Genomic DNA, 12,500 nt, shown 5'->3' with positions numbered 1-12,500 from the left:
CAGTACCTGCAGGTTCTCGCTGGGCCTGGAAAGCGGTGAGGGATAGTGATGAACGTGGCATACACAACACCTACGACAGAGCGTCAGTAGTGATGGGCAGATGCTGAATTAAAGTAGGCGAACAAAGAAACTGAAAATGGAGAAAACACGATAAAGGGATTTCTGGTTCAGACATAACCACAGGAAGGCGAAGCCAGACCGTAATGAGGGCAGCTGCGTGAGGCGCAGTGAATCCGCTCGGTTGAGTCTGCCGCTGGCCGCACTGTGACCCATTTCTCAAGGCGTGCAGTGAGTGCAAGGGTGAGTTTTGTCGCTCAACAAAGTAAGTCTTCTCTGCTCCACTGAACACTGATGCACGCCACAACTAATGGTTATGAATTTATTTTAGTGAGTGTGGTGAAAATAACAAATCTCTTCTGAGTTTAAAAGATCTCAGCCATGCTATCGACATGATACAAGCCTATCTTCCCCACCGCCGCTCTTCATCTGTTATTAGGAGACAGTTGTCTTCACCTGATACCGATTCTTAAAGAGCCACGTCAGGTCAAGAGCTGAGAACAATACTTCCTGATTGAGCTTTACGGTAAAAAGGGAAGGAGAGAGAGATAAAAATCCTTAATTTAAGAATACGTAAGTTATGGATCAGACAATTAAAGAGTATACGAGCGACCACGGTAGACTGAACAGTAAAGCTGCGGAGAGGCCAGGGAGTGACTAACCTTGAGACATTTGATGGTTAGCTCGAGAAATTTTTGGCTGTCTTGAGAAAGGGAGCTGGTGGAGGGCGGCAAGGTCCGGAACACATCCCAGGCCTTCGTCTCCTGCACGGACCGCCGGCTGCAACAGAGAAACGTATTAGTGGAGAGGTAGGTAAATAGATAGATACACAGATATATAGGTAGATAGATAGATACAGAGAGAGAGAGAGAGAGAGAGAGAGAGAGAGAGAGAGAGAGAGAGAGAGAGAGAGAGAGAGAGAGAGAGAGAGAGAGGGGGGGGAGGAAAGGGAGAGAGAAATTAACAAAAGGAGTAACCAAAAGAGATGTAGTTCAGTGACCTTAAAAATTAATCTTTGGTGGTAAAACAGCCGCGGTGCAGTGAAAGCGGCAGTTACGGCCCACAGTACTCGCCGTCCTGCACTACTAAGCCTTTGAAGAACTGATCTGTTTTACTTAGAGATCCTTGTGTGTGTGTGTGTGTGTGTGTGTGTGTATGTGTGTGTGTGTGTGTGTGTGTGTGTGTGTGTGTGTGTGTGTGTGTGTGTGTGTGTGTGTGTGTGTGTGTGTGCGGGTAAGTGGACATCGCTTCTCGTCACGGTGAGCGGAGTGCATGAGGCGGCGGCCACTTTCACCATGACGGCTCGGCTCGATGGGAAAGTCTGCCGCCGCTCTTCTAGTACACCCACACGCACCCCCGCACCAGTCTACCTACACCCCGCTCCCCTACGCCCCCGCCCCTACACTTGTTCCACTACACCTCTATTCCCCGCTCTCTGACTCTCTAGAAATCAACACCTTTACGCCTTCAGCCTTCAGTACAGTATTTTCGTCTCGACACAGCGTTATAATTGGTATTGTTATTATTATCGCCATTACTTTTTTGCTTCTCTAATCACCTATTACCTTCATTCCCTATCACCAGCTGCTCTTCATCCCAGGCCTTTGGTTCTCCGAAATTTAATCTATTCCTTTTATCTGCACCTTACCTTCCTTCCTATTTTACCCTCCTATTCACTGTCTGCCAACCTTCCTGTTCTTCCTCCTCTTCCTCATTCTCTTTCAGCTTTCCTACTCCTCCTCTTCCTCATTCTCATTCAGCCCTCCTCCTTTCACCTCTTTCAACCTTATTAGCTGGTTTTCTACACAGAGTCGCTGTTTAAGGGGGTTCTCCTCTGTTTTGGTTGGTCTGGCAGTACGCATCTCGATACCCTTTTTCACTCATCCGCAGCTCTCACGCCAGGTCTCTCTATTCATGCTCCTAATAGGCCTCAGTTATCCTTGGTCCCATTGAAAGGTGATATCTACCCTGACACTTACTAATTAGCGTGCTCACTTAATGTTGTGATGATGAACTGATGAGTCCCCATTTAAAAGTTCACTGGTAGGCTGATGTTTTTTCGTTCCTTTTTCAGTTTAAACAGGAGTAGAAAAAAAAAAGCAATGATGACGAGTACTGTACAAGTCCCAGGTGTGTACGTATATCTGTGCCATCATATCTGTTTTTTCGGGTCTGTCCTTACTTATCTATTTGTTCGGGTTGGCGTAACCTGAAGCAAAAAAAATATTGTTATAGTGGTGCTAATTGTGAATGGCGCAATGTCCTCGTCTGCTTTGTGGTTGTATGTGTATGTACTGGTATGTGTTTACTTTCTTGCGTAATGAGAGAGAGAGAGAGAGAGAGAGAGAGAGAGAGAGAGAGAGAGAGAGAGAGAGAGAGAGAGAGAACTATAAATGTAATAGGTTCAACATTGCTTCACACGCCTGCCAGCACACCAACAAGCCAAGCCAAGCCCGAGTGAGGGAGAACCGCAGCCCGTGACGGCACATTTCACCCCACATGTAATAATGAGTTAATCAGGTGACGATATAATTGGCTTCAGCGTGATCTTATCTCTTCGTAAACAATGATAACATTTATCTGTACAATCAGTGTGCAATGACAAATGCTGAAAGCCACAGTAATCTGCAAATCAAGTGTACTCTAGTGACTGAGGGATGAGCAAAAGGACGTTCTCAGAGGGACATGGTAGCATCGAAGCACGAAGGACCGCATTCTCAAACGTTTCGTTGTGTCTCACCTTGACTATCTTCAACATGATCTAATCGAAATTATTAAGGTTTTTCAATATTTTTTTTTCTTTTTAATGTACACCAAAGGTTCTTCGCTATTATTGGGGAAAACATTGTGAGAATCCGACTCATTATCTCAGTGGCTTTTGAGGACAGTGTTAATGAGAGGTTGAAATATTTAGGAATACGGATCTTGAAGTCAGACAAGGCAAGTGATGAGGTCTCTTCTTTCTTCCCCCCCAAGAAGCGTTCGGAGGTGAAACAGCCGTGAGGAATGTGACATCATTGCCCAACGATAATCTACCACTTTTTTTCGTCAGCGATATCAGTACCCCCACTTTTTTTTTTTTTTATTTATCTTATCTGCCATTGATTACAAATACCCGGAAGCCGAGCCCCTAGCAGCACTTGGATATGTTATTGATTTAAGTGCTGGAAACAGGTGTGGCGGCCAGATTGCTTTAGTTTAACGTAATAGAAATTGTAGGTTTTCACTAATTACCTTGAATGTGCTCAGTTAATAATTCCAGGCGTCAGTAAGTGTTCTTCTGTCCGTCCGGCTGGTCACGATGAGGCTTTGCAATACTGTCCATAATATCTAAACGAACGATATGCAGAGGCAGAAAAGTAGGAGGGACAAATTATTGTAGACGTGTCACTGCAACTGTCGTAATTATGTGAATTTAAAGTGACGACTGAGCTTTTCTATGATCTCTCTCTCTCTCTCTCTCTCTCTCTCTCTCTCTCTCTCTCTCTCTCTCTCTCTCTCTCTCTCTCTCTCAAAAGAGGCCAAAATACGTAGACACAAGTGAATACAGCGCTGAACACGATTTATCACGGAAGAACACACGAAGGATGATGAAAATATGTTGAACAGAACTTTTCCCTTCCAGACTAAGACACAAGCTACGTCGCTGCATTCCTCTTAACTTTGAAGAGAGCGATACCGACACTTGGGAAACACCACCGGAACGCTTACTCTTGAGAAAACCCCTGAAACGAGGGAGAGTCTAGATTGACTGATTGTTTTGATTGTTGGGAAGACGCAGCAATATAAGAGAGAGTCGGAGAATTGAAGAAATTATTAAGTGAAGGTGCAATAGAGATATAGAAGCCACAGAAAGGCAAGATTGTAATGGTGCCGTTATATGAAGAGAGAAGAGGTACATGTGGGGAGAAGAGTGATGGGGAATGAAGGACAGAGCAAGAGACGAGGTGGAAGACAAAAGTAGAGGTGTATGAACTGCGTAAGGGAAGACGTCGGAGAATAAACAAACAAACAGGGTGTGGAAGGACTATGCGTATGACCAGATCTAACGGAAAACTGAAAAGAAAGAAAGAAATATAAGAGAGAAAAGGAAAAAAAAAAAGAAAATCGACCCCATACAGACGTAGACAAAGAAGTTAAGAAAAGAAAGAAAAACAAAAGATCAAGTAAAAAAAAAATACAAATCAGTTCATTCTTACTAACTTATGCAGGAGCAGGCAATGATATCACGCCATGCAAGCTCGGAAGATGAACAAGAAAAAGAAGGAGAAGAATAACATTAAGTGGAAAAAGGAGCTGCAGACCGGTTCACTCTCACTTATTCATGAAGGAGCGCGCTATGAGGTCACGCCAAACTCAGGAGGGCAATAAAAGAACATGCGATCCTTGCTACAAAAGTGGAAATCATGACAAGTTAGACAGTGGTATCCGTAATTTGGTGCTGCAGAGAGAGGAAACTGGAAGCTAACTCACTTATATCCGCATCACAAAGGGCAATGCCGTCGAGAAGCCAAGCGAACAAAGGAAGCTGAAGAAGCCGGAGGAGCAGGAGAAGAAGGAAGAGGAGGAGGAGCTTGAGATGTGACAGGAAGGGCAGTGACGGCAAGGGGACGGTGACGGTGGCGGTGACGGTGGGAATGTGGCGATGGTGATCATGAGAACTGCACAGATAACGACAGTGGTGAATATAGGAATGTGCCGAAGGTTGTCATAATGGTGGTGGTGGTGGGGATGAGATTTATGATGGTGAAGATAATGACAGTAGTGGTGTATTGACAGAGATAATGCGCAAGGAAACGAATGAGAGAGAGAAAAAGAGAGAGAGAGAGAGAGAGAGAGAGAGAGAGAGAGAGAGAGAGAGAGAGAGAGAGAGAGAGAGAGAGAGAGAGAGAGAGAGAGAGAGAGAGAGAGAGAGAGAGAGACCATAAAACAGTAACACATTATCAAAAACATATTACGAACCACAATTATGATAAGCAAAAGTGACTGGACTGTGCGAGGAAGAGAGGAGCGTGCAGTGCAGTGTGGTGGTGACACCAATACAGGCAGATAAGATAACACGAAGAACTCTATGTGTGTGTGTGTGTGTGTGTGTGTGTGTCGGCACAGAAATGAACTGGTAGATATGGTGCATCTTTTGGAGGGAGTGTGAAGGAGTGTTTATATGAGCTTGCTACTATGAAGAGGGAGAAGAGTAATCAGTTATGGAAAGATTCATTTAGCTTTTTTTTATTTATTTTTTTTTATTTCTTCCTCTCCTTTCCAAGTTTTGTATAGATTGTGCACAAGTTCTCTCTCTCTCTCTCTCTCTCTCTCTCTCTCTCTCTCTCTCTCTCTCTCTCTCTCTCTCTCTCTCTCTCTCTCTCTCTCTCTTTTCATACGTACACACACACAGCTATACCTAACACGTTCCTAATCTTCAGATGAAAATGGGTATCTTACATCACCAGTGACAAGCAAAATCTTTAGATACCAACTAGATTTCTATGATGTCTCGAGATTAAATGTCAAGAAAAATAATAATTGAATAAATAAACATATAAAAAGAAAGTGGATTTTTTTTTTCAGAACCAGAGTGATGCTGCAACCTTGGTATCTGTATTAGACAAGAAGTGTAAAGGTGAGGAAGGGAAAGCTGTGCTGCTGCCAGGTCAGTCTGTGGTGTTGTAATAACCCTGTAACTGAGCTGTGCGGTGTATTTGATAATATGTAAGATGAAAAAAGAAAAAAAAGTAAAAAAAAAGATTAAGGTATATAAATAAATAACGTAAAATATTTGCTGACAATGGCGTTCATGTGATTAAGAAACAAAAAGTGTAATGTATTAATGCTAATGTAATGAAGTATTCTAATGGAAGTTGAGTTTAATTATACTGTGTGTTCTCTCTCTCTCTCTCTCTCTCTCTCTCTCTCTCTCTCTCTCTCTCTCTCTCTCTCTCTCTCTCTCTCTCTCTCTCTCTCTCTCTCTCTCTGTGTGTATGTGTGTGTGTGTGTGTGTGTGTGTGTGTGTGTGTGTGTGTGTGTGTGTGTGTGTGTGTGTGTGTGTGTGTGTGTGTGTGTGTGTGTGTGTGTGTGTGTGTGTGTGTGGAGCTACACACAAGCGGGTCGGGGCGACGTGGCTAGGGTGAAGAGAGATTCCGAATGTTACACACATCTGAATGCTGGATCCTTCTATTTATCTCTAACATCGTTATTTCTGTTTGGTGAGGAACGAGGAACGGTTACAAGGAAAGGCATGAGTGAAAAGTAGTGAATCAGAAAGCGTGACGGGATTTTCAGTAGAAGCGGATAATTCTTTAGTCTGGGTATAAACTGCGTATCATTCAAGACTCCGAGACGGTCATGTGTGTCACTGGAGTCTGGATTTGTTGTGGGGACCGTCACGAGCCTCGCCACTGGTCACTCATGAGGCGCAGCAACTAACTGTTTACGGATTAATGTGATGAATACGATGTTTATGAATGGTGACGTCATAATATAACTTTCCCACTTGTAAGGTCATGAGTCCAATTTCAGTGAGTGGTTATGACTACTGTAGACCATACAAACACAAACAGCTTTAAACAATCAAGCGAGCGAGTCACACCACACCAGACGGTGCCTGTCAGTCTGCCCCACTTTGGAATCACCTAGTATAACATGTGGAGTAACGCCGCGCTGCATCACAACCAAGAAAGATTGTACTGAATGAAATCGATTGGATGAAAAAAAAAAGGACTTCTCCTACTATCTTAAAAAGTTTACGTGGCCGTCCCAACCTAGCCCTGCTGTTTGTGAGGTCTGCCAAGGCCTGAGTCCCGTCCGTGATCTGCAATACCTTGTCCATGTTGGCCAGCGAAAAAAAAAAAAAAAAAAAAAAAAAAAAAAAAAAAAAATATATATATATATATATATATATATATATATATATATATATATATATATATATATATATATATATATATATATATATATATATATATATATATATATATATATATATATATATATATATATATATATATATATATATATACAAACAAACAAACAAGCAAACAAACAAAAATAAATCATAAAGCTGTAGCAAGACACAGGGCCCAGTGCGTGAGGTGAAGACTCATCACACGGGGGACTCACCTGCCGCCGTAGATATCTTGATTGAGGGGAACATTTTCGTCGTCGGAGAACTCCGGGTCGCTGCCCTCCCCGAGGGGCATCTGGAGGTGCGCGGGAGGCGGCGGCATCCTGTGGCAAGACCAAAGAAAATATTAGAGAACAAAGCGCCAGTCACCTGACTCAGCACTTGCAGGTAAATTACACACAGGCGCGCGCGCGCGCATCTGCCACACACTGACACACTTGAGCCTTAAATTAGCTGAAGTCTGAGTTCACATACACACACACACACACACACACACACACACACACACACACACACACACACACACACACACACACACACACACACACTCGTTTATTGGTTTGTTATTTTTTTCTTCTCTGCCTCCATACGTCTAGTACAAAGTAATGCCTGGAAGACATCAAATGTTTTCTAGGCATTGTTTTATACTTCTTTCGTGAAAACCTCATGTTATTAATTCGTGTCAGTGAACGATAGCACGGATCTGCTGACTGTGTCCGCCACCACCACCACCACCACCCGCTTGGATGCAGGGAAGCCCTAGTGATTCGGCGGCCTTGGAGGGCAGGGCTGCAGGGCGGGCGACACGGGGTAAGAGGAGGGTGCGTGTGGGAGGAGGGGGCACAGGGGCGGAACAGACCAGGATGAGGAAGTGACGTCACCTCGTTTTAGTGACAGATGTACAAGAATGTAACAGCCTGCCATGCCAAATCTTTACAAGAACACAGTAAACACACAGGAATAAGACCGCGATAGAACATCCTGGTCGACGTACTGTTAAAGATGAGTTCCGGCGTGGGCGAGTGTGGGCGTGGGCGTGGCGGTGATTCAGTCCAGCGGCCGCACAAACCCTTCACCCTTTCTTCTTAGGCGTATTTCTTTATTTATTATTATCATCATTATTATTATTATTACATTTTTTTTTACTGTTGCGACAAAACAGCTTGGCATAAAGAACTTCGCCCCTTTTTTTCCGTCTCGCCTCCCAAGCAGACAAGAAAACGTGCGCCTCCGCCCAGCAGCGCGTGACCCGCGGCACCACTCCAGGCCTGTGCTTTGTCATTCTCGTTGGCGATGTCTTGAAGGACACCTGTCGTTTGCAGAAGACAACATCGTCACGAGTAATTACTTCCAAAGCTCGTTGATGTGTGCTATAGCAAGTCCCAACCACATTCCTTCCTATCACATCAATTCATTGACGCCTTGTGAACAAAACAGTCAGTTTCTTTCACGTCTCCTGCATGAAACCTATCAACTGGAAGATTCAAGTCACATCCATCATCGAGACATCCCATTCCTCCCAGTAAGGAAAGACACATCATCATTTCACTCACATTCATCTTAGCTAAAAATTACAGTATTCAACCTCCGCAGACTCCCGTATGCTTGCCCTGCTTGGCTCTCCTCCCTAACGGTCACACGGAGAGACCAGCTGTACGATCATCCTCATTACCTCACCTACTCCACCAGTCACGGGGCGCGGCACCCACCAGGCTGACGCGGGTCCTCGCTAACCAACATCTGCACTTCAGGATGTCGATGGAAGGCTTCCCACATCATTCCCTCACGCCACCACAACCCACAGCCGCCCACTGACCTTCCCCATGCGAGGACGGCCCACGCTACCACCTCCTCATACTATTTAAGGCGAAAAATCACTTAGTGAAGAAGAGTGTCTACCATGGAATGTAAATACAATGTTTTTTTCTTATTTTCGTTTTTTTTTTTTTTTTGTGAGTATGAAACATTAGGTATCTAGGAACGTGTCGATTCATAACTTCATAGGCAGGTGTACCTCATATTGGACACATGTTCGAAAATCGGCACACAAAGTAATGTTTGGTGCGCGTGTTCGTGACGACGAGGGCGTGTGATTCATTACGATGGCTCTCCTCACAGTGTCCCTCCCAGTGGTTTCCTGACTAACCCTGACTAACGTGGTTTTTAGAGTCTCAGATTTAGGTGGCTCTCCGCTGTGCTCGATCACCTCAGTCTCCTTGACTGCAGACTGTATGATAGCGTCAGTAATGAGGAAAATAGACTTTGGTGTTTAGAGGTTGAACAATACCACGTGTCAAAAGTATTGCCAAAGTAGAAAAGCTGTAGGTGACAACGGGAAGGTGGGCACACACACAAACACACACACACACACACACACACACACACACACACACACACACACACACACACACACACACACACACACACACACACATGCCGTTATCCAGTGGGAACACAAGAGGATGCCGGGCGAGCAAGCAGTCCAATTTCCATGGAGATTTCATCGCAGCGACAGATAGCGAGCCGAATCTGGGAGATACCTGAGACTCCAGCACAGAGAAGCGCCGTGCTTCTTCACAATAAAAAATCAGTAATTATGAGAAAAATGCAAATGGCGGTTGTTTGGGTACCACTACTTCCTGACAGACGATGCATCCTTGACGGGACGCAAAGCTTCCCTCAATAATATACATACGCGATTGTTATTTTTTTTTTTTTTGTTAATAACGAACAAAATGACTTTCCTGAATTGGAGTGAAAGAAGACACATTCACGTAACGTTAATGAATGTTGTAACAATAACACGGTCCGGTAAAAGAAGAAAAAAAAATGGCAGAAAGCATGTATCATATCATAAAAAGTCACGTGATGTTATTACGCATGATATTAGATCCATCCTCCAAACATGTGACGTCACCTTATCCAGGTTTGAACACAATTTTCTTAAATATTTATGTATCATAATTTACCCATGTTCTCAAGTATTTCCAAATACGTGTGATCAGAATGTAATTAATTTACGTTAGTACATGTATAATGATCCACTTGCTTCGAAACAAAACATTTACGGCAACATTTGAGGTCGTGATTGTTTAAGGCAATGGTTCCCATCCTAAAGTAAATACTCCTCTTGAGGTTGACAGCATTTCCGTTGGAGGTGAACAAACAGCCTTGGTGCAAGTCATGTCCTGAATCTAATAACAGCCGCGGCCTTGCTGTTGCCTGCCTGTGGATGCATCGTTGCTTGTGTTCGTATTGATATCACGCAGACTCCTCCCAGCTATACGTACATGAGCTTTGGACAGGACCCAGCGATTCATTAACTATCGATTTACGCGACAGGTCACGATGGCCTGCGATGCTCCGAGGCGAACACTCCTGTCCTGCCACACAGCACAGCAGCTCTCACTGAATGATGCTTATGGCGCACAGTGCTGGAAGTTTTTTTTTTTTTTTCGACTGCTCAGTATCTTTAAGTGCTTGACTGAGAGCATTGAGATAGGACCTTCCTATCTCAATGACTGAGAGTCATATGAGAGTACGTGAGGCCGCGAGGAACGAGGCGGCGCGTCATTCTGGGTGATGACTCGCGTCTCATCAATGCACTCCTCCCAACACCAACTCAAGAACTTTGAATCCTTTCCATGCTGCCCATCAGCCATCAAGACTTATCACGTAAAGACAATAACTGATAAACTTACGGTTTACCCAAGAAAGAAGAGAGAAAATGTTAAAATTTTTGACAATTTGGCACGTCATGAGGAATCTTATACGCCTGATCCCTGTATGAGTAAACAGAACGCTCGTGAATTATTTCTTAATCTTCGTTATGTTTGAATGAACATTCGCATTCCATGAAAGTAAAAATGTTACATTTCTCTGGGACTTTATCTCATTCTCAAGAAGATTATAGAGCACAATCTTTCCAGAAATTTAAGGACTGGAATTTTCAAACTGGAAAATGAATAAGTAATTGTTATGAATATTTCTAGAATCTTTTATGGATGTCTCCTAAAGTGGGTACTCTCACTTTTTGTGGCCATCCACTAAGAACACGTGCCTGGCGAGCATGCATATATATATATATATATATATATATATATATATATATATATATATATATATATATATATATATATATATATATATATAATATATATATATATATATATAATCTGTTGACAAGAAAGGGCGACGGAATACATAAGGTAAATTGCTATAAAGGCAAGACACAAAGTAGCAGGGTGCTGACTGTGTATGCAAGGGTGTGGCAAGGTACCAAGGAATGGGTGTGGCACGGCACTGGAAGCAGCTGGGTGGTAAGATGCAGGCAGGAGAAAGACAAAATACTGACAGAGGGTCCGGAGGTGCTAGCGGTGGGAAGGGTGGCCGGGTGCAACAGAGGCAGGGAGGAGGGAGTGGAAGAGGATTGATAACATAACTCCATGTCTGCAAAGCTCTCGGGGCTACGCAGGGAGCCAGACCATTATGTTGGTACATCATACTATCTTGTGTCAGTGGCAATGTCCAGCCATGCAGTCTTGGAGTCTTTATCAGGAAAGAACAAATACAATTTTACAAGAGGTCATTTTAAGGGGGCGCTTGCTTGAGGGGCAAAGCCCGCGAGTGGATGGTGGCGGGAGTCTGTCCAGTTGGTCTCAGATCGGTCTGTGACGCCAGCCTGAGAGAAAACGCCCATCCCTTGACGTAATGTGCGGGGCCTCCGCAAGGGAAGGGCAGACCAATTACCTTCACTTTCAGCGCAGCGGCTATTCACACAGCAAGACAACATCACGGCCTCGTTGCTCCGGCGATGAGGCAACAGCCCGCGGGTGTGTGGCGAATGTTGCTCCTTAGAGCGAGGCTTCTCCTCGCCCTTCGAGTCGCTTCGCCGCCCCACAGGAACACTACCGGTTAAGGACACCACACGTCGGAAGTGAATGTATATTTGCCATGTGTAATCAAGATGTCTGTCAATACGTGATTGAACTTTCTCTTCTCCCACGAGGCCGTTAACAGGCTCATGATAATTATCAATGTTTGTTTGCATAGTCTCGTCCCTATTACAACATCGGGAAACAACACAGCAACGCCAGGAGGCAAGGAAAAAACGGCAGGTCTGAGAGGGACAACTCCGCTCCCCCTCCATGCCGATGACCTCGAGGGCAGCAGTGTTGCCACCACCGAGACTGATACACGCAGGATGCCACCTCGACTCGTGGATATGTTATAAAATAAAGCATTATGCCGTTACCCAACAATGACTCTTGGTTGGGAAATAAATACAAATGAAGAGAAAAGGTCAGCCAAGGAAGCAAGTCGCACAACCGTGTAAAGGATGATGCAAGACACTGCCAACACGCCGCATGCTTGTTGATTCCGAGTAAGAATACAGATAACTGTGCCACTCCACCCCATTATGGATTATAGGCATGTTTGCATGTCGAGGCTATGGTATACGTGTGTGCGTGTGTATATATATATATATATATATATATATATATATATTATATATATATAATATATATATATATATATATAT

General features: G+C 44.0%; 1 protein-coding gene across 6 annotated transcripts in view; it reads right to left on the bottom strand.

Annotated features, from left to right (window-relative positions):
* Nucleotides 1-12,500, bottom strand: part of LOC135103363 (chitin synthase chs-2-like) — a 55,858-nt gene that overhangs the window by 39,541 nt on the left and 3,817 nt on the right. For all 6 annotated transcript variants that reach the window (XM_064009464.1, XM_064009445.1, XM_064009454.1 and 3 more), the window contains exons 2-3: nt 7,174-7,281; nt 720-837 (exon numbers count right to left, since the gene is read on the bottom strand). In XM_064009464.1, the coding sequence (XP_063865534.1) occupies nt 720-837; nt 7,174-7,281 (226 nt within the window). The remainder of the gene's footprint in view (nt 1-719; nt 838-7,173; nt 7,282-12,500) is intronic.

This window comes from Scylla paramamosain, chromosome 1, assembly GCF_035594125.1.
Source record: "Scylla paramamosain isolate STU-SP2022 chromosome 1, ASM3559412v1, whole genome shotgun sequence".
Lineage (NCBI taxonomy): Eukaryota > Metazoa > Arthropoda > Malacostraca > Decapoda > Portunidae > Scylla > Scylla paramamosain.
This window is presented reverse-complemented; position numbering and strand designations above follow the sequence as displayed.